Source organism: Stegostoma tigrinum, unplaced genomic scaffold, assembly GCF_030684315.1.
Source record: "Stegostoma tigrinum isolate sSteTig4 unplaced genomic scaffold, sSteTig4.hap1 scaffold_341, whole genome shotgun sequence".
Taxonomy (NCBI): Eukaryota; Metazoa; Chordata; class Chondrichthyes; order Orectolobiformes; family Stegostomatidae; genus Stegostoma; species Stegostoma tigrinum.
Window position 1 is genome coordinate 82,698 of NW_026728269.1, and position 20,060 is coordinate 102,757.

Sequence of the window (20,060 nt, forward strand, 5' to 3'; positions counted from 1 at the left end):
AATTTTGACAAATTAGGGAGGGGGAAAGGCTTTTCTCCTGCAATCGGATGACACACAGATTTAAGGATTAAAAAAGGTAAAGCAGCATGAGATGTAACAGGGAAAATTTGCTTTTTAGGCACCGAGGTGTCTGGAATACACTGCCTGAAAAGGATAGCGAAGTAGACTCAGTGGAGATTACCAAAAGAAATTGGGTAAATGTTACCTTTGTGGTTCACACCAAGTGGGTGGCTCCAGCTAGGCCAGCAGTTATTGCCCATCCCTAATTACCCAGAGGGTATTTAAGAGGCAATCACACTGGTGTGGGTCTGGAGTCCAGAGCCATTTAGGGTGGCAGATTTCTTTGCCTATGGATATTAGCAACTCATTTTTTTTAAAAATAACAAGTGACAGTCTTTTATAAGTTGATTTTTATCAGATTGAAATGCCAGCATTGGCCTTGGGAGAATTCAAACCCACGTGCCCATGTGGGGTTTTGGATAGTTGGCCTAGTGACATTAACGGTACAAGTGAATCTTGCTGTTTCGGACTTGGATTGAAGGCAAAATGATTGGCCTCAACTTCCCTGCTTTTCTCCTGGCACAGCCGCTGTAAACTGTTGAACTTCATATGCTGGAAGTTGACACAACAGACAGTGTGGCACTCCTTCAGTTATGAGCACCAGGGCTGTTGATTTCATCGATGGAGCTCGGGATCTGTGCTCATGGGAATATGAGCCAAGGAAGTCAGAGAGTCCTCCCATTGGCCACGGCAGACACCACTGGAGCAGCAACATCCTGGGAAGCCTGGGGCTCCTGCTACATTTTATTGGACATTGGATACGCTCTGTATCATAAATATCTGCATGGCTTGTTTCTGAGAACAAGCGATGATGTGGAATTTAAGGAAACATGTTAAAAAGAAATGCAACACAGAGACTAATATGCTTCATTGTGGTAAACATGGAAGTCTCCTGATACTCTGGTTATGTACAGTCTGTAGAACAGAAACAGGCCACTCTGCCCCTTGTCTCCTGCTTCACACAAATCTCCTTTCATTCCAACTTTATCTCAATCCAACATATCCTTCTATACGTTTCTCCATCAGCGTCCTGAAAACACACAGAACCCCCACAGTGTGGAGGCAGCCCATTCGAACCATCAAGTCCACAGCGACCTTCTGAAGAACATCCCACCCAGACTCGTCCCTGCATTTCCCACCCTAACACGATGGGCAATTTAGCATGGGCAATCCACCTAACATGTACATCTTGGGACTGTGGGAGGAAACTGGAGCATTCAGAGGAAACCCATGTAAACACAGGGAGAATACGCAAACTGCACACGGACAGTCGCCTGAGGAATCGAATCTGGGTCCTTGGTGCTGTGAAGCAGCACTTCTAGCCACTGAGCTGCCCTATACATCCACACTACTCTCAGCCACTCCCGGTAATAGCAAGTTCCACAGCATGGGGGAAAGAACCTCCCATGAATCCCATGTTATAGAATTGGAGAATGAAACACAGCAGAAAAGCATTTGGCTCCAGCAATAATGCCAGCTCTTAGAAAGAGGTTCAGTGGGAAGCCCCGAGGTGAAAGTGTTACCTTCCAAGTTTTGGTCTGTTGGGTTTTCCTGAGCAACTTTGTAAAGGGCACAGCAGAACTGGCCAACTGCTTCATAGGCAGACTTCCTGACATTGACGTGAGGATACTGCAAAAGATATTAATACATTGAGATTGATCAAAATGAGGAATAAAATCTGCACACGGGGTAGATATAAGGACAGCTTGCATTTCTACAGTGCCTCCCAATACTTCAGCACATCCCAAAGCCCTTTAAAGCTAACAGATATCTTTTGTAATGTGATGACGGTCGGCAGTGCTGTTAGAATACAACAGGATGCTGCCTCCTGGGGAATTCTTCAGCCAGGGACACAGCTTCAAAAATGAGGAGGCTCCCAAATTCAAATGGAGACCAGAAGGGTTCGTGTTAGAGCAGCGCTCCCTCAGCGCTGGCCCGCCGACAGCGCGGCGCTCCCTCAGCGCTGGCCCGCCGACAGCGCGGCGCTCCCTCAGCGCTGGCCCATTTGGTTGAGAGGGAGATGGCAGGTGGCAGGCATTTCTAGAGCGCTTTTGGAAAAAGTTTGTCAGCCTTTGCAAGGTCCTGAATTTGGGCTCGCAAGTGAAGGGTTGGGCTGTGGACTGGGGTTCTTCGTTTTGTCCAAGCTTTCCACTGAAGTTCCAATCGATCACATAATCAAAACGATTGGTGCCCAATAGCAGCAAAACGAAGCTGCTGTTCTGACGGGCCTTTGTCAGAATTTAGTGAGGGCACGGGGCAAAAGCTGAAGAACTGCAGTGGCTGTTAGTTACGCGATGCATTCGGAAATCAGATACTCACATCATTAATGCGGAAGATTTCTTGAAAACACGTTTCCATAAATGGCATGAAGGCAGCCCTAAGATAAACAGAACAAGCATAACACAAAAATATTTTTATGCTAAACTAAGTCTAAACTAGTGTGATCAGATCGCCGGCTGGGTCAGCATTTGTTACCTGTCCCTAATTGCCCTTGACAAAGGCAGCGGTGTGCTACCCTCTTCTGCCACTGTAGCCCACGTCATGAGGGAGCTGTGCATCCTGTAGATGGTACACACTGCTGCTCCTGAGCGTTGGTGGCGGGGGGAGCGGATGTTTGTGGATGTGGTGCTAATCGAGCAGGAGGGGGCTGCTTTATCCTTGGATGGTATTGAGCTCCGAGTGTTGTTGGAGATGCCCCCATCCAGGGGCACGTGGGCAGCCACTTAAAACACACCTTTGGAAGGATTTTTTGGCCTTGGAGAGTATTCATGTCATTTTACAAGAATGACGCCTAGTCTTCAGGGATTACATTATGGGGACAGAGTGTACAAATTGGAAACCAACACAGAAATGACTGGAAGCAAAAAACTTGGCAGGTCTGACAGCATCTGTGGAGAGAAAGCAGAGTTCGAAGAAACGAGAATTCTGCTTTCTCTGCACGGATTTGCTGAGTTTCCCATCAATTTCTGCTTTTGTTTCTGCTTTCCAGCCATCCGTAGATCTTTGTTTTTTCATAGAAACAGGGCCTCGCTTTCTCTAAAATTCAGAAGGTTAAGACTGAAGTTTTCGAAGGTATTAACACGACAAGACAGGGTAAATAAAGATAAACTATTTCCATTGGCTGGAGATTCTAGAAATAGTGTGTACAGTCTGAGAATTAGAGCCAGACCATTCAGGAGAGATGTTAGGATGCATTTCTACACACAAAGGGTGGTAGAGATACGCAGTTCTTCAAAACACAGTGGATGCTGGATCAGTTATGTTTAAACCTAAAATAGATAAACTTTTGTTAAGTGAACGTATTAAGGGATACTTGGCCACAGCTAAGCTCTGAAGTCACAAAGTGGTGGATCAGGCTCAAAGGTTTGAACAGCCCACTCCTGTTGCTTTGCTCACTCTCCTGGCCTGTAGGAGGCGAGTTACTTGCGGCAGGATACCCAGTTCTGCGACAAGGAAGATGATATCAGAGAACAGACAGGAGCTGATGGCCTTACCCGGTATTGACAGCAATCTCTCCCAAAGCGTCACAGGCATCCTCCTTCTCATCGAGATAAGCATTCTCCACACTGAAACTGCCCAGAACACAGAGGACAGCAGCAGAGAATTATACTGAAGTTACGGCAAAGAAACGGGCCACACAGCCCAACCAGTCTATGCTGCATTTCACACTTCACACAGACCTGCTCCCATTCTATTGTCATAAACGTTTTGTCCTTTCTACTTCATACGGTGACCCAGAATGATACTGCATTCAACTTTCTAACCAGTCCCTGGGTTTAAAAACAAATCTTCACTTGAATTGAACACACAGAGATATCGGCTTGAATGCAGCACGTTATATGATCTTGAGATGACCCAGAGTGCTTGCCAGCCAATTTTCTGATATGTAGTCACAGACACCACAAAGAAAAGGTGCAGCCAATTTGCATAACGTAAGTTCACAGAGTCAGTACCTGTCTCAATGATAACCAGATAAACTTTTCCCTCATGTCAAAGGTGAGGGATAGAGTGTGGCCAGGACATGGGGAATAACAGAGGGTGCAAGATGAGGTTTACCAGGATGTGGCCTGGAGTGAATTAGCTATAAGGAGAGTTGGACAAACTTGGATTGTTTTCACTAGAGCGTCAGAGGCTGAGGGGCAACCTGATGTACATAACTAAAACCATGAGAGGCGTGGATAGGGTGGGTAATGGGAGCGTTCCTCACAGGGCGGAAATGTCAAATACTTAGGTGTATAGGTTTAAAAGGGATGGTGGGGAGAAAGTTTAAAGGAGATGCACGAGGAAAGCTTTTTTTATTTTTACACAGAGGGTGGTAGGTGCCTGGAAATCGATGCAAGGGGGAGGTGATATGATAGCAACATTTAAGAGGCATTTAGACAGAGACATGAACAGGACAAATGGGTTCCATGCTTCATTTGAAAGACTGTGCACCACACACCTAACACTGCATTGTAATTTATTAGTAGCTATCTCACAGTCATGGGCCAATGCCAGGTTTTGGTGAATCGGTTCAATTTCTTCTAAATGTGCAATAAATATTAACACAGATACTGTTCATTTGCCCAACCCCTCAACAGCATATAACAGGTGGGTAATGCCACACTCTCTATTTTACTCAACAGGCAAATTAATGCTTCAATCTGGCTATGGACAGTACCTTTTTGTTCTCCCCCACAAAAAGCAGACAACATGTCAAATCTGAGGGACATACTTAGAGAACAAAGTCACATGACTCCACGGTTCTGAACAAATAAAATTTGGTACACAACGTTAAAACAGTAACACAACCTACAACACATTTACTCCTTATATTCTAACACCCAGAATTAACTGGAGTTAAATACTGATTAACAGATGAACTGTAATTGAACACCACACAGAATGGGGTTCAAAAACAGATCTCATGGATTTCTCAGTTAAACCCTCCAATCGTTACTGAGGCTGGGGGGCATGAAATCATATTAAAACCTTACAAGGGATTCCAATTCGGCTCTTTCAAAGACCTATCTTCAGAACTCACTCAAAAACCATGCCAACTGAATGTCTGAAGCCTGCGATGATAGGAATGTTTTTGTTAAGCCTCATCTCCCTGCTCCCAAGCACCCAAGTGAGAAAAGGCAACAACCTTCCCAACTCACTGTAAACCGTACGGAGTGACCTCTTGAAAACCTTCACTCAGTCTCACCCACCTAAACATTTTCATACTGTCAAATGTGGAGTACGGTCTTACCCAGTACCAATGGATTGAAAGGTAATGAATTCCATCTCTCTGTAAGACGTAAATCAAATCAGAGCCCCACTGAAAGTGGAAGCAAGCGATAAACCACGCAGAACTGCACCCATCACGAGCTGTCTGCAAGCTGAGCCAGGGCTAAAGGACAAGATCCAGCAGTGACACATACCCTGTGATGTCGGCATCATCGTCATCCTCCTCCTCTTCTGTAATCGTCTCTTCTTCGTCCAGGTCGTCATCCAGAAGCAGGAAGGTTTTGCTGTCATTGTCATAGTGTGCCTGCGGGAAACCAACAGCAGGGTAGCGTCTAGTGTGGGCACAACTGGCCTGCTTAACATCATGTCCATGGCAGAGAAATCGTGGAGCTGCTGCACTGAGGGCCAAAGGGTTCAGGCCTTTCGGGATTGGAAAATGAACGCACACTGATTCTCAATCCAGGACAAGTGCGACTCCTTGGGGATGAGCAGCATCAGCAATTCAAATCATGTTGCTTCGACAAAGCGTTGAGTGGACAACCACTCCTCTCTGGAAATGTCATCACAGAGATGAATCTGTGTTTTACTCGAGGGGTATTAGCAGGCAGGGCAAATTGACACATAAAATGTTAGGTCAGGCAACCAAATGTTCAGTCATTGGTTGAGGGAGCAAATTCCAGTGCTCAGCAGTGAAGGCAGCTGGAGAGCAACCACCAGTAGCAGAACAACTCAATGCAGGGATGCTGACGGAAAAATTTCTGAAATGCAGGCACATGTGGGCAGCAGCTTAACAGGATAGTGTTCATTTCAATACGTGGTGGAGTTTTCGATAAGCTCAAGCTCACTGGCACAGGGAGGACACAAATCAACGAGTCCCAAGGGAACACAGGGTGAAACGCCAGATTTGGTTATCTCTTACCGTAACCCCTTCTGTCGATTTGATGGACAGTAGCATCACGGTGGTCATCTTCTCAAGGTGAGGTGCCATGCTTGGACCCATCACCACTGACAGGGCAGCAAAGAGACTGTAGCTGCAATCAGAAACAAGATGTCGGTCAAGGCCTTGGAGACGGTGCGGGGCAAACTGACGAGAAATGGTGCCAGGGTCAAAGAATCCGGTGACATTGGGAAACCGAAGAAACAGCCATCCTCCTTCTACCAAAGGAGATGAAGGAAGAGATTTAGCAGAGGGGGTGCCACTGCGAACAGTGAATATATGAATTGCTGGCAGATTGGGAGCCAATACAGGTCAGAAAGCAGAGGGACAATGGACGATAGGGTGCAAGTTAAAATACTGGGCAGCAGAATTTCAGGATGTGCTGACGTTTCCAGTCAGGAGCGCATTGATTGAAGATAAGGGAAAGACAGGCAAGAGATTCAGCAGATGGTTTGAGTCCAGAACAAAGCTGGGTCCCAGTAAGAGAGTGAGAGGAGCAGGGAAAACTTAGATCTCAGCATTTGAAAAACGAGGTGGAGGAGTCCAGGAGGAAGTGCACTCTTACAGAATGCAAGAAGGGGAACACAAAACGCTGTAGTGACAGGATATGCTGTATCGCGGGCTTTGACTGAAGAATGTATGTTACACTGCATGGGAAACAATCGGACATGGACCACTTGGCTACCCAGAGCTCACTTCTCTGAACACACAAAGAAGTGAGGCTACTATCCAGAACTTTGCAGCTATGTCCTTCACCACTGCAGAGAAAACTTACGTGCACCTCCGCAAATCAGGATCATCTACATGGTCAATAAGGTTCAGACCAAGCTGGCAGCATTCCTCACAAAGCGGGAGAAAGACTTCTTTCCCAATTGTCCGAGCAAGCACGCCTAATGTTTCTGTAATTGGCAAAAATGAGCAGCTTGGTCAAACTGGTCTCTCACTTCTACAGCCTTGCTTTCTAAAGTAATTTTAAAAACAAAAATATACAGGCAATTATGTAGTCCAATCAGCCGCTGATCTTCACATCGTCAACGTTCGCAGGGCTGCTAGTGCAAATGTCTCTTTACAATGTTTCCCCAACAAACACACCCAGGAACAGGGACAGCACAGGGGCTGGACACAGAGTAAAGCTCTGTCTACACTGTGCCCCATCAGTCTTTCCCAGGGACAGGGTCAGCATGGAGTAACCCTCTCTACACACTGTTCCCAAACATTCCCGTGATAGATGAAAAACTCTGTAACGATGAGCATTCCACGCCACCATTAATTCCGAGCAGTTAGATGCCTCATAAAAGCACACAGAGAGAGCCCCACCTAGAGTTCATCAGATACTGACAGCGGCATGGATTCATGGCACCTTTCACATACTCCCAACTGCACGGCTAATGCAGTTTATTCAAAATGCGGTTACTTCGAGATGACCAGAAACGACAAGCACCAGATTATTTCATTTATAAAATGGTTGGGGGACACATTTAAATCCCAGGATACTGGGAAGGTCTCAACCTTCTGTCTTCAAGATAACACTAGGGATTTTTCTTCCTCCAGCTCAGACCAATCAGACAATCTGAACTCAGGTTAAATGACTAATCACAAAAGCTGACATTGTCAACACAATTCTGAGGCAGGGTCACTGGACCTGAAACATTAACTCAGTTTTCTCCTCCACAGATGCTGCCAGGCCTGCTGAACTTTTCCAGCAACTTTGTCTTTGTTCCTCAGTTACACCATCCACAGTTCTTTTGGTTTTTATTTTGTCAACATGGCGCTCCCACAGCACTGGCTCTCCAACAGTGCCCGCTCCCCCAGCACTGACCCTCTTGATCCACAGCATTTCAACCAACTGTACTCCTTTGGCGCACTTCCTGAAACAGCGTACTGCTCCTTCAGCAGTGGCAGAGAGCACTGGGGAAGTGGGGCCTGAAATGACGGGTTCTGTTCCCCCAGACTGAGAATGCCCGCCCACGTTAAGAAGGCTTAAATCCATCCTTACTGTCGAAGATCTGCACCAACGTTATAAAGAATATGGGGAGGTTCCCACTTTGATGAGCTTTACGTACTGTCCGTCTTCACCCTCCTTTCCTCCACATCCACGCCGCGCCAAGAGGGAGGAAAGGCAGACTCACCCAGTGACTGGATCTGAACCTGTCGTAACTCCTCACTCGTATTCACCAAGTATCCCTTTAGTTGAACGATCACTGCCTGGAAATACGGCAGCAGTCCCTCCTTGGCAGCACTGGCTGAGGCATTTCAAGGGCAGAGAAGGGGAAGGGAAGAGAGAAAATGGATGGGTGTTACCTGCCTTGCGGAAAATCTGACAAAACAGCTTTCAAAAATCAGGAAAGGCTTCCAGAGGTGAAACAACTTTTACGTGCTGGGGGATGCTAATCAGAGGATACAGCTTTAAGCTGCTTGGTTCAAGTCCGGCGGTGATTTTCTTTTGAGGCAGCGAAGGTCTGCGATCTCAAAGAGGGATCGAGTTCCGGAACCAAGAGGTTATGGTGAAACTGTACAAAACTCTGGTGCGGCCGCACTTGGAGTATTGCGTACAGTTCTGGTCACCGCATTATCAGATGCATGTGGAAGCTTTGGAAAGGGTGCAGAGGAGATAAGATTTGGATAAGCATATGGACATACATGGAATAGTATAGGTTAGATGGGCTTCAGATCGGTATGACAGGTCGGCACAACATTGAGGGCTGAGGGGCCTGTACTGTGCTGTAATGTTCTATGTTCTATGAGGTTTACTAGAATGTTGCCTGGTATGGAGGGAACGTCTTACGAGGAAAGGCCGAGGGACTTGAGGCTGTTTTCATTAGAGAGAACAAGGTCGACAGGTGACTTAATTGAAACATATAAAATAATCAGAGGGTTAGATAGGGTGGATAGGGAGAGCCTTTTTCCTAGGATGGTGACGGCGAGCACGACGGGGCATAGCTTTAAATTGAGGGGTGAAAGATATAGGACAGATGTCAGAGGTAGTTTCTTTACTCAGAGAGTAGTAAGGGAATGGAACGCTTTGCCTGCAACGGTCGTAGATTCGCCAACTTTAGGTACATTTAAGTCGTCATTGGATAAGCATATGGATGTACATGGAATAGTGTAGGTTAGATGGGCTTCAGATCGGTATGACAGGTCGGCACAACATCGAGGGGCGAAGGGCCTGTACTGTGCTGTAATGTTCTATGTTCTATACTGCCTGAATGGGAAATGGAGGCAAAACGCGAAACAGATTTAAAAGGGAAGTCAACGCATGGTTTCAGAAAATACTTGCCGGCTCTCTCACAAAGCAAAATCTGATGGCAGGTGTGTTTGAACATAGTGGCACGCACAAAACCGACTCACCGATAGCGCCGATAGCACTGACGGCCAATTCCTTCTCGCGGTTGCTGTTGGATGAGCACAGAGCGGTCAACATCCTGTCCATCAGTGTGGGTAAGTACGGTTCAATCTTCTTCCCTGTAAAATATCACCACAGCAAAACACCATCATTAAGCGTGCTACACAAATCTCTAGTTAGATCCCACCCACAGCACTGACCGTCCATTACACCCCTGCTCAAACCCCACCCACAGCACTGACCGTCCATTGCGCCCCTGCTCAGACCCCACCCACAGCACTGACCGTCCATTGCGCCCCTGCTCAGACCCCACCCACAGCACTGACCGTCCATTACGCCCCTGCTCAGACCCCACCCACAGCACTGACCGTCCATTACGCCCCTGCTCAGACCCCACCCACAGCACTGTCCGTCCATTACGCCCCTGCTCAGACCCCACCCACAGCACTGACCGTCCATTACGCCCCTGCTCAGACCCCACCCACAGCACTGACCGTCCATTACGCCCCTGCTCAGACCCCACCCACAGCACTGTCCGTCCATTACGCCCCTGCTCAGACCCCACCCACAGCACTGACCGTCCATTACGCCCCTGCTCAGACCCCACCCACAGCACTGTCCGTCCATTACGCCCCTGCTCAGACCCCACCCACAGCACTGACCGTCCATTACGCCCCTGCTCAGACCACACCCACAGCACTGACCGTCCATTACGCCCCTGCTCAGACCCCACCCACAGCACTGACCGTCCATTACGCCCCTGCTCAGACCCCACCCACAGCACTGACCGTCCATTACGCCCCTGCTCAGACCCCACCCACAGCACTGACCGTCCATTACGCCCCTGCTCAGACCCCACCCACAGCACTGACCGTCCATTACGCCCCTGCTCAGACCCCACCCACAGCACTGACCGTCCATTACGCCCCTGCTCAGACCCCACCCACAGCACTGACCGTCCATTACGCCCCTGCTCAGACCCCACCCACAGCACTGACCGTCCATTACGCCCCTGCTCAGACCCCACCCACAGCACTGTCCGTCCATTACGCCCCTGCTCAGACCCCACCCACAGCACTGACCGTCCATTACGCCCCTGCTCAGACCCCACCCACAGCACTGACAGTCCATTACGCCCCTGCTCAGACCCCACCCACAGCAGTGACCGTCCATTACGCCCCTGCTCAGACCCCACCCACAGCACTGTCCGTCCATTACGCCCCTGCTCAGACCCCACCCACAGCACTGACCGTCCATTACGCCCCTGCTCAGACCCGACCCACAGCACTGACCGTCCATTACGCCCCTGCTCAGACCACACCCACAGCACTGACCATCCATTCCACCCCTGCTCAGAACCCAGCCAGAGCACTGTCTGGCCATAACACCCTTGCTCAGACTCCACCTGAACTGGGCTCAGAACCTCAAGCAGGATCTATACACCTTGGAGAGAATGCATTGCAAATTCATTGGCGTGATGCTCAGGTTAAGAAAGTGTAGAACTGTAAGAAAAGTTTACACAAGAAACAGTAGGAACAGGGAACAGGCCATTCAATTCAATCCCAGCTGATCAAACACTTCACTGCCTTCAGAAATCTGCCTGAACCCTCAGAGTAAAATCACTTCTCCTCATCTTCGATCTATGCAGCATCTCTCTGACTTTTAAATTGTGTCCCATGATTCTAGGCTCTCCCAATCGGAGGAAATATCTTACCTACACCTGTACCTTCTCAGTTTCAGTGAAATCATGTCTCATTTTTCTCCAAGAGAATACAGGTGCTGTTTGTCCCATCTCTTCACAGCTCATCCCACCATCCGGGGGACGATTCTGGTGAACTGTCGGTGCCACTCCCTCTACAGTAATATCCTGACTGTAAACTTTAGACTGAGCTACGTGGGGTATTGGTTGGCACTTAACCAACATTGTGCAAATTTGGAATTGTCAGAGCATTCTTCACTGTCTCCAGTGTGCACATGAAGCTTAACCAATCGTTCACCATATATTCAAGATACAAGTTTAAAGAGTCAGTTCACAGGGGGTAAGGGTTCGAGGTAAGAACCTGAAGCCAACAACAGGGAAAACAGAACAACCATCTTGCAGATAAAAAACAACAAAAGGGACCAGAACACAACAGAGTCTCAAACAGGAGCTATTCATATCAAGCGGTACCTTACCCAGGTTCTCAACAAAATTCTCCAGGGCATAATAAGCCTTTGTGAGATGGCCACCCTTTGAATTGTCGATAGTGCCCAGGTAGTTCAGGAGAAGTGGCATGATCTCGTCGGAATATTTACTTATATCAGGCTGTGGGGTGGAAGGGAAACAGATGACATGAAGTATTGAATCACGCTAAGGAAGGCATTACAGCGCGAACGGTAATGGCGCGGCAGGGTGGTAGAAAACATGCCGGGTTGCGCCGTCACAAACAAAGATGATTTCACCAAGTTGCAAAAGCTGACGGGCAAGCGACAAAGTAACACACAAGGGCTCACATGCACAACGCAACACAATGCAGCAGGGAGGGAGAGTGAGACACCTCGAGCCCCAAAGAGAACCAATGGAGACACAAAGACAAAAGTTACAGAAGTATAAAACTCTCACTCACCCTCCCTCCCAACTAAAGCAGCTAGTGAGAGAAAAACAGTAAAAGCAAAATAAAAGTGTAAGAATCATTCTGCAAAGGACTGAGATTCAGCAGAAACTTGTGACAGCTTCGCCTTACCTGCAGAAACTCGGAGAACTGACCAAGGGCAAACAGGGCTGCATTGCGGACCACCTGGCTCTGGTCGGTCAGGGCCTGACACATGCAGTGCAGCATGGGATGCAGATGTCTGAGAAACAAACGGGTGAGAACGTCACATTCACATAACAGCTCAGGTGGTCAACAATCGTCATTCAAATCTCTCAACTCTCACGGGTGTTCACGCTGCAGCTTCCCTCCCTGTTACAGCGCGTACTGATGGGTGTTCACACCACAGTCTCCCTCCCTGTTACAGAACGTACTGATGGGCGTTCACACCGCAGTCTCTCTCTCTCCCTGTTACAGAGCGTACTGATGGGTGTTCATACCACAGTCTCTCTCCCTCCCTGTTACAGAGCGTACTGATGGGTGTTCACACCGCAGTCTCTCTCCCTCCCTGTTACAGAGCGTACTGATGGGTGTTCATACCACAGTCTCTCTCTCTCTCTCTCCCTGTTACAGAGCGTACTGATGGGTGTTCTCACCGCAGTCTCTCTCCCTCCCTGTTACAGAGCGTACTGATGGGTGTTCACACCGCAGTCTCTCTCTCTCCCTGTTACAGAGCGTACTGATGGGTGTTCACACCGCAGTCTCTCTCTCTCCCTGTTACAGAGCGTACTGATGGGTGTTCACACCGCAGTCTCTCTCCCTCCCTGTTACAGAGCGTACTGATGGGTGTTCACACCGCAGTCTCTCTCCCTCCCTGTTACAGAGCGTACTGATGGGTGTTCACACCGCAGTCTCTCTCTCTCCCTGTTACAGAGCGTACTGATGGGTGTTCTCACCGCAGTCTCTCTCCCTCCCTGTTACAGAGCGTACTGATGGGTGTTCTCACCGCAGTCTCTCTCCCTGTTACAGAGCGTACTGATGGGTGTTCATACCACAGTCTCTCTCTCTCCCTCCCTGTTACAGAGCGTACTGATGGGTGTTCACACCGCAGTCTCTCTCCCTGTTACAGAGCGTACTGATGGGTGTTCTCACCGCAGTCTCTCTCTCTCCCTCCCTGTTACAGAGTGTACTGATGGGTGTTCACACCGCAGTCTCTCTCCCTGTTACAGAGCGTACTGATGGGTGTTCTCACCGCAGTCTCTCTCCCTCCCTGTTACAGAGCGTACTGATGGGTGTTCACACCACAGTGTGCAGACACATATTTTGGGTTCAGTAACAGTATCAATTTGACAATATTCCTGTTGATCAACTCACTTTTGGCGAATATGGTCTGCACAACCCTCTGCCAACACCGCCATGCTCATCAGGCCTGCCTTTCGCTCATACGGATTCTCACTCCTCAGTGCTGGCTCCATCAGTGGTGTCTACAGCACATACACACACACACACACACACGCAGGAGACACACAGATCAGATGACGGTGACTAGCATTGGGCACACACCCTATTTACAGCAAAGCCCCATTTGTTTGATGACTGCAGCAACGGCAGAGAGGTGTATGCTCATCACAAATTCCTGCTTCCTTCCGTTATTAAACTTTACCACTACCCTCATCCAATGCCACCCCCGGGCAAGGATTCGGTGGTATGTGACCCAGGGATTGGCAGAATGAGGAGTTTCTTCCTCTCTCTCACTCCCTCATCCATTGCTGAAAAATCCCTGCAGCCAATAGTGTTTAGCCTTTGTCAAACACAAAGATAAAGCCATTCCCAAAGTCCTATTTAACGACCTCCCTTTTTAGTATCTTTGAGCATTAAACAGGAGGTTGCAGAACCAACTTCCACTGCCCAGCCCTGCAGCCTTACTATCGGCTTCCCTTCCAACAGCCACAGTGTTAACTTGGTACTTTTTTTCCAAAGTCTCTTCCTCAAACAACATTTTTCTTCCATTGAACCTCATTCCACTTGCACATGACACCCAGGTTTCCTGCTCTGCACACTCACAGGGCATCTTTCTATCTGCCAGCAGACTGCTGCCAAATCTTTGTTACTTCTTACTTTGAAAATGGAAGTCAGTCAGGATAGACACCCTTCCCAGCCCCGCCACCTGACCCAGGAACTCTCTCCTATGTCACTTGGGATACTGTCAGACTCAGGCATGAGCTTCAAATCCTATATCCTGTGCAGCATTTGGACTGCAATACTGCCCACCTCCTCTCCTCTGCCTTGCTTACTGACCTTGGTTTCCACCCAGCCTATTTTCTTTACATCCTTCAATCTACTGCGTGTGGGCAATCTCTCTCTGGTTTCATGTTCCCTCCCCCTTACTCTCGTAGGCAGGTCAGCCATTTGGCCGTCTGGTCTGTGTTCTCTATGCTCAACCAGAACCCTCGGGTAAACACTGCAAACCTTAAATCTCTGAGCTTTTCTGCACTGTTGCCTACTCTACCAGGAAGTTTGAAGCAAGCAGCCTTCTCTTATCCCTGACCCACTGATCCAGTTTCAGGTTTCAACTCACCAGCTGGGAAAAAAGTTTCTCTGGAGGCAGGTGGAGAGCCAACATGTCGATCACCTAAGAGAGAGGAGACAGAAGTTTCATGCTGTTAACAACCATTCTAGGCCACACAGTGACAACGCTTCATTTTCTCAGAAGCTTGGAGTTGGGATGTTTTGCTTAATACGGGTTGTGGTTTAAAGCAGATACATGACAGATATCAGAGATAATGGGAACTGCAGATGCTGGAGAATTCCAAGATAATAAAATGTGAGGCTGGATGAACACAGCAGGCCAAGCAGCATCTCAGGAGCACAAAAGCTGACGTTTCGGGCCTAGACCCTTCATCAGAGAGGGGGATGGGGAGAGGGGACTGGAATAAATAGGGAGAAAGGGGGAGGCGGACCGAAGACTACATACAGACTAAGGGGGTGGCCATGGGCACCCGCATGGGCCCCAGCTATGCCTGCCTCTTTGTAGGTTATGTGGAACAGTCCCTCTTCCGCACCTACACAGGCCCCAAACCCCACCTCTTCCTCCGTTACATTGATGACTGTATCGACGCCGCCTCTTGCTCCCCAGAGGAGCTCAAACAGTTCATCCACTTCACCAACACCTTCCACCCCAACCTTCAGTTCACCTGGGCCATCTCCAGCACATCCCTCTCCTTCCTGGACCCCTCAGTCTCCATCTCAGGCAACCAGCTTGTAACTGATGTCCATTTCAAGCCCACCGACTCCCACAGCTACCTGGAATACACCTCCTCCCACCCACCCTCCTGCAAAAATTCCATCCCCTATTCCCAATTCCTCCACTTCCGCCGCATCTGCTCCCACGATAAGACATTCCACTCCCGCACATCCCAGATGTCCAAGTTCTTCAAGGACCGCAACTTTCCCCCCACAGTGATCGAGAACGCCCTTGACCGCCTCTCCTGTATTTCCCGCAACACATCCCTCACACCCCGCCCCCGCCACAACCGCCCAAAGAGGATCCCCCTCGTTCTCACACACCACCCTACCAACCTCCGGAAACAACGCATCATCCTCCGACACTTCCGCCATCTACAATCCGACCCCACCACCCAAGACATTTTTCCATCCCCACCCCTGTCTGCTTTCCGGAGAGACCACTCTCTCCGTGACTCCCTCGTTCGCTCCACACTGCCCTCCAACCCCACCACATCCGGCACCTTCCCCTGCAACCGCAGGAAATGCTACACTTGCCCCCACACCTCCTCCCTCACCCCTATCCCAGGCCCCAAGATGACATTCCACATTAAGCAGAGGTTCACCTGCACATCTGCCAATGTGGTATACTGCATCCACTGTACCCGGTGTGGCTTCCTCTACATTGGGGAAACCAAGCGGAGGCTTGGAGACCGCTTTGCAGAACACCTCCGCTCAGTTAACAACAAACAACTGCACCTCCCAGTCGCAAACCATTTCCACTCCTCCTCCCATTCTCTAGATGACATGTCCATCATGGGCCTCCTGCACTGCCACAATGATGCCACCCGAAGGTTGCAGGAACAGCAACTCATATTCCGCCTGGGAACCCTGCAGCCTAATGGTATCAATGTGGAATTCACCAGTTTCAAAATCTCCCCTTCCCCTACTGCATCCCTAAACCAGCCTAGTTCGTCCCCTCCCCCCACTGCACCACACAACCAGCCCAACTCTTCCCCCGCACCCACTGCATCCCAAAACCAGTCCGACCTGTCTCTGCCTCCCTAACCGGTTCTTCCTCTCACCCATCCCTTCCTCCCACCCCAAGCCGCACCCCAAGCTACCTACTAACCTCATCCCACCTCCTTGGCCTGTCCGTCTTCCCTGGACTGACCTATCCCCTCCCTACCTCCCCACCTATCTTCTTTACTCTCCATCTTCGGTCCGCCTCCCCCTCTCTCCCTATTTATTCCAGTTCCCTCTCCCCATCCCCCTCTCTGATGAAGGGTCTAGGCCCGAAACGTCAGCTTTTGTGCTCCTGAGATGCTGCTTGGCCTGCTGTGTTCATCCAGCCTCACATTTTATTATCTTACATGACAGATATAGCTGTTTGTATAAACATTAGCTATCGACGCACTTCAAAGTTTGTTTCTTAAAAATACATCTCAGATCAAAAAGATTATACGGGTGAGATCATTCACCTCACATTCCACAGGATTTGTCTTAAATATGTTCTAGGGATACTGATCAATGAATACAATATATTCAAACAGCTTCAACCAAGCATTGTCCCCCAACAGCGCCCACCCGCCGACAGCGCGGCGCTCCCTCGGCACTGACCCTCCCCCCGCGCGGCGCTCCCTCGGCGCTGACCCTCCCTCCGCGCTGACCCTCCCCCCGCGCGGCGCTCCCACAGCTAGGCGCTCCCTCAATCCTGTCATTCAGCAATGGTCCTGAACTTTGAATCCGGATGCGTGGAGTGAGACTCGGACACAAAGGGGAAATTGCGACTGACAGAACAAAGTTAAGCTGAAGGCTGGATTTTTAAATGTTTGGTTGGGCTGCGCTTTGATCAAAGCAGTCTCACCACCGGATCTATTCAGGCACTTGTGGCTATCACTGAGGACACTCTCTCCTCCCCGGTACCTGTGCTGAGAAGTGCTTTGGAGTCTGAGCCTCCACCTCATCCTCAATGTCATCTTCCAGATCCAGATCTTCAGGGTCCATTTCTCCCTCGGGTGGTGGAGCACACATTATGGGGTACAGAACATTCAGGATACTAGGGAGCAGCTTCTGTTTCATGATGGCCTGTTGGGGCAAGAGAAAGCAATTACGTGGCCGCAGCTCTCACAAGCACACACTGGGAAGTTGCTGGGAACGACCCACAATGGAGTAGTATTTATAACACTGCAAAAGATCCCCAAGGCACTTGTCAACAGTGTTAGCACAAACCGAAAGCCTAAGTGAAAACGGCTAGGATCCAAGTGCTAATACAGTGGAGGGAAGTGAGGGCCAGGTGATCGCAACATTCGGACAGCAGGATCATTTTTGCAAAACACTGTGTAAGCATGTCCTGCTGCACTGCTCAGGTTAATGTACTTGCATGGCAGGTGAGAAGTCTGACGAGTGCTTCAGAAGTACAGCCTTGATAAACCAGCCCTTTTAAAGAGGCTTGAATACAGCTCTAACTAACCTCTACACGCAAGGCTTTAGCCAGTGCTACCACAGCTTTCCAGTGTAATACTTACCTATTTTCTTGCCTGATGGCAACCCAACAAAAGCAGGCTTGTGAGATGCAGAGACCTGGCAGCACTGCTCTGCGTGGAACCCTCCAAGTGCTTGAGCTTTTTCAGGGTAAACACCTCAACTTTAAGCCAATTCCAAACATTTTCTCACTGTCCGACACCCCTCACCCAGTCTGGATTTATTGTAGGCTAATTCCCAGTGTAAATTTTAAACAATTCAAATCCCTCTCACCTTTCCTTTCAGTTTGATTAGAAAGCTGACACACGACAAAGCCTTGACCCTGATGTTGTCTCCCAGGATGGCATTGGCTGCAATCTAAAACAGGGCAAAACAGGAAAAGCATCTTCAGGATCTCCCATCAGCTCAGCAAAGACAAGTAGTAATACAGCACCTTAAAACATCCCAAGGTACTGCGTGAACCAGCAAAGCATTGATACCTAGCCATGCAATAAGAATAGAAGCATTGACAGGCAGAGGGGGAAATCCAGGCCTTATGGCCTAGAAAGCAGTGGGGTATACTTCTGCAGGAGGTTAGAGAGGAACCTTGGCAGCTTTAACTGGAACCTTTTTTCATTTCTTAAGCTTCTTCAGCGTTGTCATCCCATATTGTTTTTACTTTAGGCGTTAAGACATCACGAGCTGAAAAGCTTCTTCAAAGGCAAAAAGCACATTGCTGTTATATGCAAATTAGTCTGTTTCATTACTCCTTCACTTGAAGCCAAAATGAACTGCTTCTTTTAGAGTGGTTGCCTGGAGGATTTTTGAGGAGATTGTGCTGGATAGCATATATGTGGCAAGCACATAGCTGAATGCTATAAGATCTGGCTTGTACAAAATTCACATCCACCTACAGATGGGTGAACAAACGTAACTTTAGTTTCTTTATATATAGCCTTGTGAGAGTTACGTTTCTGCAGGCACTCAGGATATTTCATCGTTTCACTAGCAGCTTTGATCTGCCGGCACACGCTTTTCATTCCACCATTAACCATAGCTCCAAATGTTGGTCAATTAGCATCTGCATTCTTTACCATAAGGATGGAACAATCTGAGCTTCCTCATCACAGTGTTCAGGGCTTGGAAGGTGCTGTTACCGGAATTTAAACTGTTTCTTATTTTGATGGGCAAACAGACAGAAGATGGAGCTACAGTACTCTGGCCTCTGAATCAGGTTCAAACTACACTCCATCGACAGTCCTTTTAAAGTTTGGATCAGGCACTGCCTGACTTTTCAGCTGGACATAAAAGACACTATTTCAAGAAGAACAGATGGACTCTCCCCAGGGCTAATATTTATCTCTTAAATCGACATTATTGATATCTGGTGAGCCACTGCTGCTTTTCAGACCGTGTTGTGTGTGATTTAGTTAATGCATTTACTACATTACAGCAGTGAGAACACCATAAAATGCAAAATTTCTCAAAGTAAAGCATTTTGTGTAATCCTGAGATGCTATATAAATCTTTAGAAGCCAGTACATTGGGGTCTTTCTGGGTGCAGATTTCAAAGACCTTCATGCTGTTGCCTCTAATAACATTCCATCAAACCCTCCCAGGACAGGGACAGCACGGGGTTAGATATAGGGTAAAGCTCCTTCGACACAGTCTGAGGAAGGGTACAGCACGGGTTTAGATTCCAACTAAGGCATTTATCACACCGTACCTCAGCCTGAGAACAGTTTTGGCTCAATATTCAAGCCATTCTCAACTGGAAGGGTCACATTTGAAAAAGAACAACCAAATGGAGGCTACTGGCATCATCTCACTATAACACGAGGTGAAAGGAGAAGAATTGGGAAAGTGTAGAACGAATAAAGAGAAATTCACAGCTTGTGCTGGACTGACCTCCAGGCAGAAATGCACAATCTGCGACAGGTATGGCACAATAATAGATACTTCGCTCTCCATCAGCTCATCGAAAACTTCCATCGCCTCACTGGCTTGATCCTGACAGGAGAATGGGGGAAGCAAAAGGAACAGGAGTCAGATTTCTCAACACAGTGCAACAGTGATGGTCAAACTCCATGAGCATGGTCTATAATCACTGGCCGGAAAATTACTTGCTGAACCGTTCAAGTCATCATCTGCAACCACCAAATACAAGGGAATACACCAGATATACAGGAAACAAATACCTGCTTTGCTAAAACCTTATTACGGATTTTAAAAAGTAACCGACTTTCCTTCAAAG

At 48.5% G+C, this 20,060-nt stretch overlaps 1 protein-coding gene across 1 annotated transcript in view; it reads right to left on the reverse strand.

Moving 5' to 3' along the window:
- Window positions 1–20,060, reverse strand: part of ipo4 (importin 4) — a 56,999-nt gene that overhangs the window by 25,310 nt on the left and 11,629 nt on the right. Inside the window, exons 8-22 of the mRNA XM_059643935.1 lie at window positions 19,715–19,816; window positions 18,101–18,184; window positions 17,270–17,431; window positions 14,700–14,753; window positions 13,496–13,605; window positions 12,275–12,383; window positions 11,727–11,856; window positions 9,557–9,670; window positions 8,338–8,451; window positions 6,984–7,107; window positions 6,191–6,302; window positions 5,466–5,575; window positions 3,555–3,632; window positions 2,380–2,437; window positions 1,584–1,689 (exon numbers count right to left, since the gene is read on the reverse strand). Coding sequence (XP_059499918.1) covers window positions 1,584–1,689; window positions 2,380–2,437; window positions 3,555–3,632; window positions 5,466–5,575; window positions 6,191–6,302; window positions 6,984–7,107; window positions 8,338–8,451; window positions 9,557–9,670; window positions 11,727–11,856; window positions 12,275–12,383; window positions 13,496–13,605; window positions 14,700–14,753; window positions 17,270–17,431; window positions 18,101–18,184; window positions 19,715–19,816 — 1,567 coding nt within the window. The remainder of the gene's footprint in view (window positions 1–1,583; window positions 1,690–2,379; window positions 2,438–3,554; window positions 3,633–5,465; window positions 5,576–6,190; window positions 6,303–6,983; window positions 7,108–8,337; window positions 8,452–9,556; window positions 9,671–11,726; window positions 11,857–12,274; window positions 12,384–13,495; window positions 13,606–14,699; window positions 14,754–17,269; window positions 17,432–18,100; window positions 18,185–19,714; window positions 19,817–20,060) is intronic.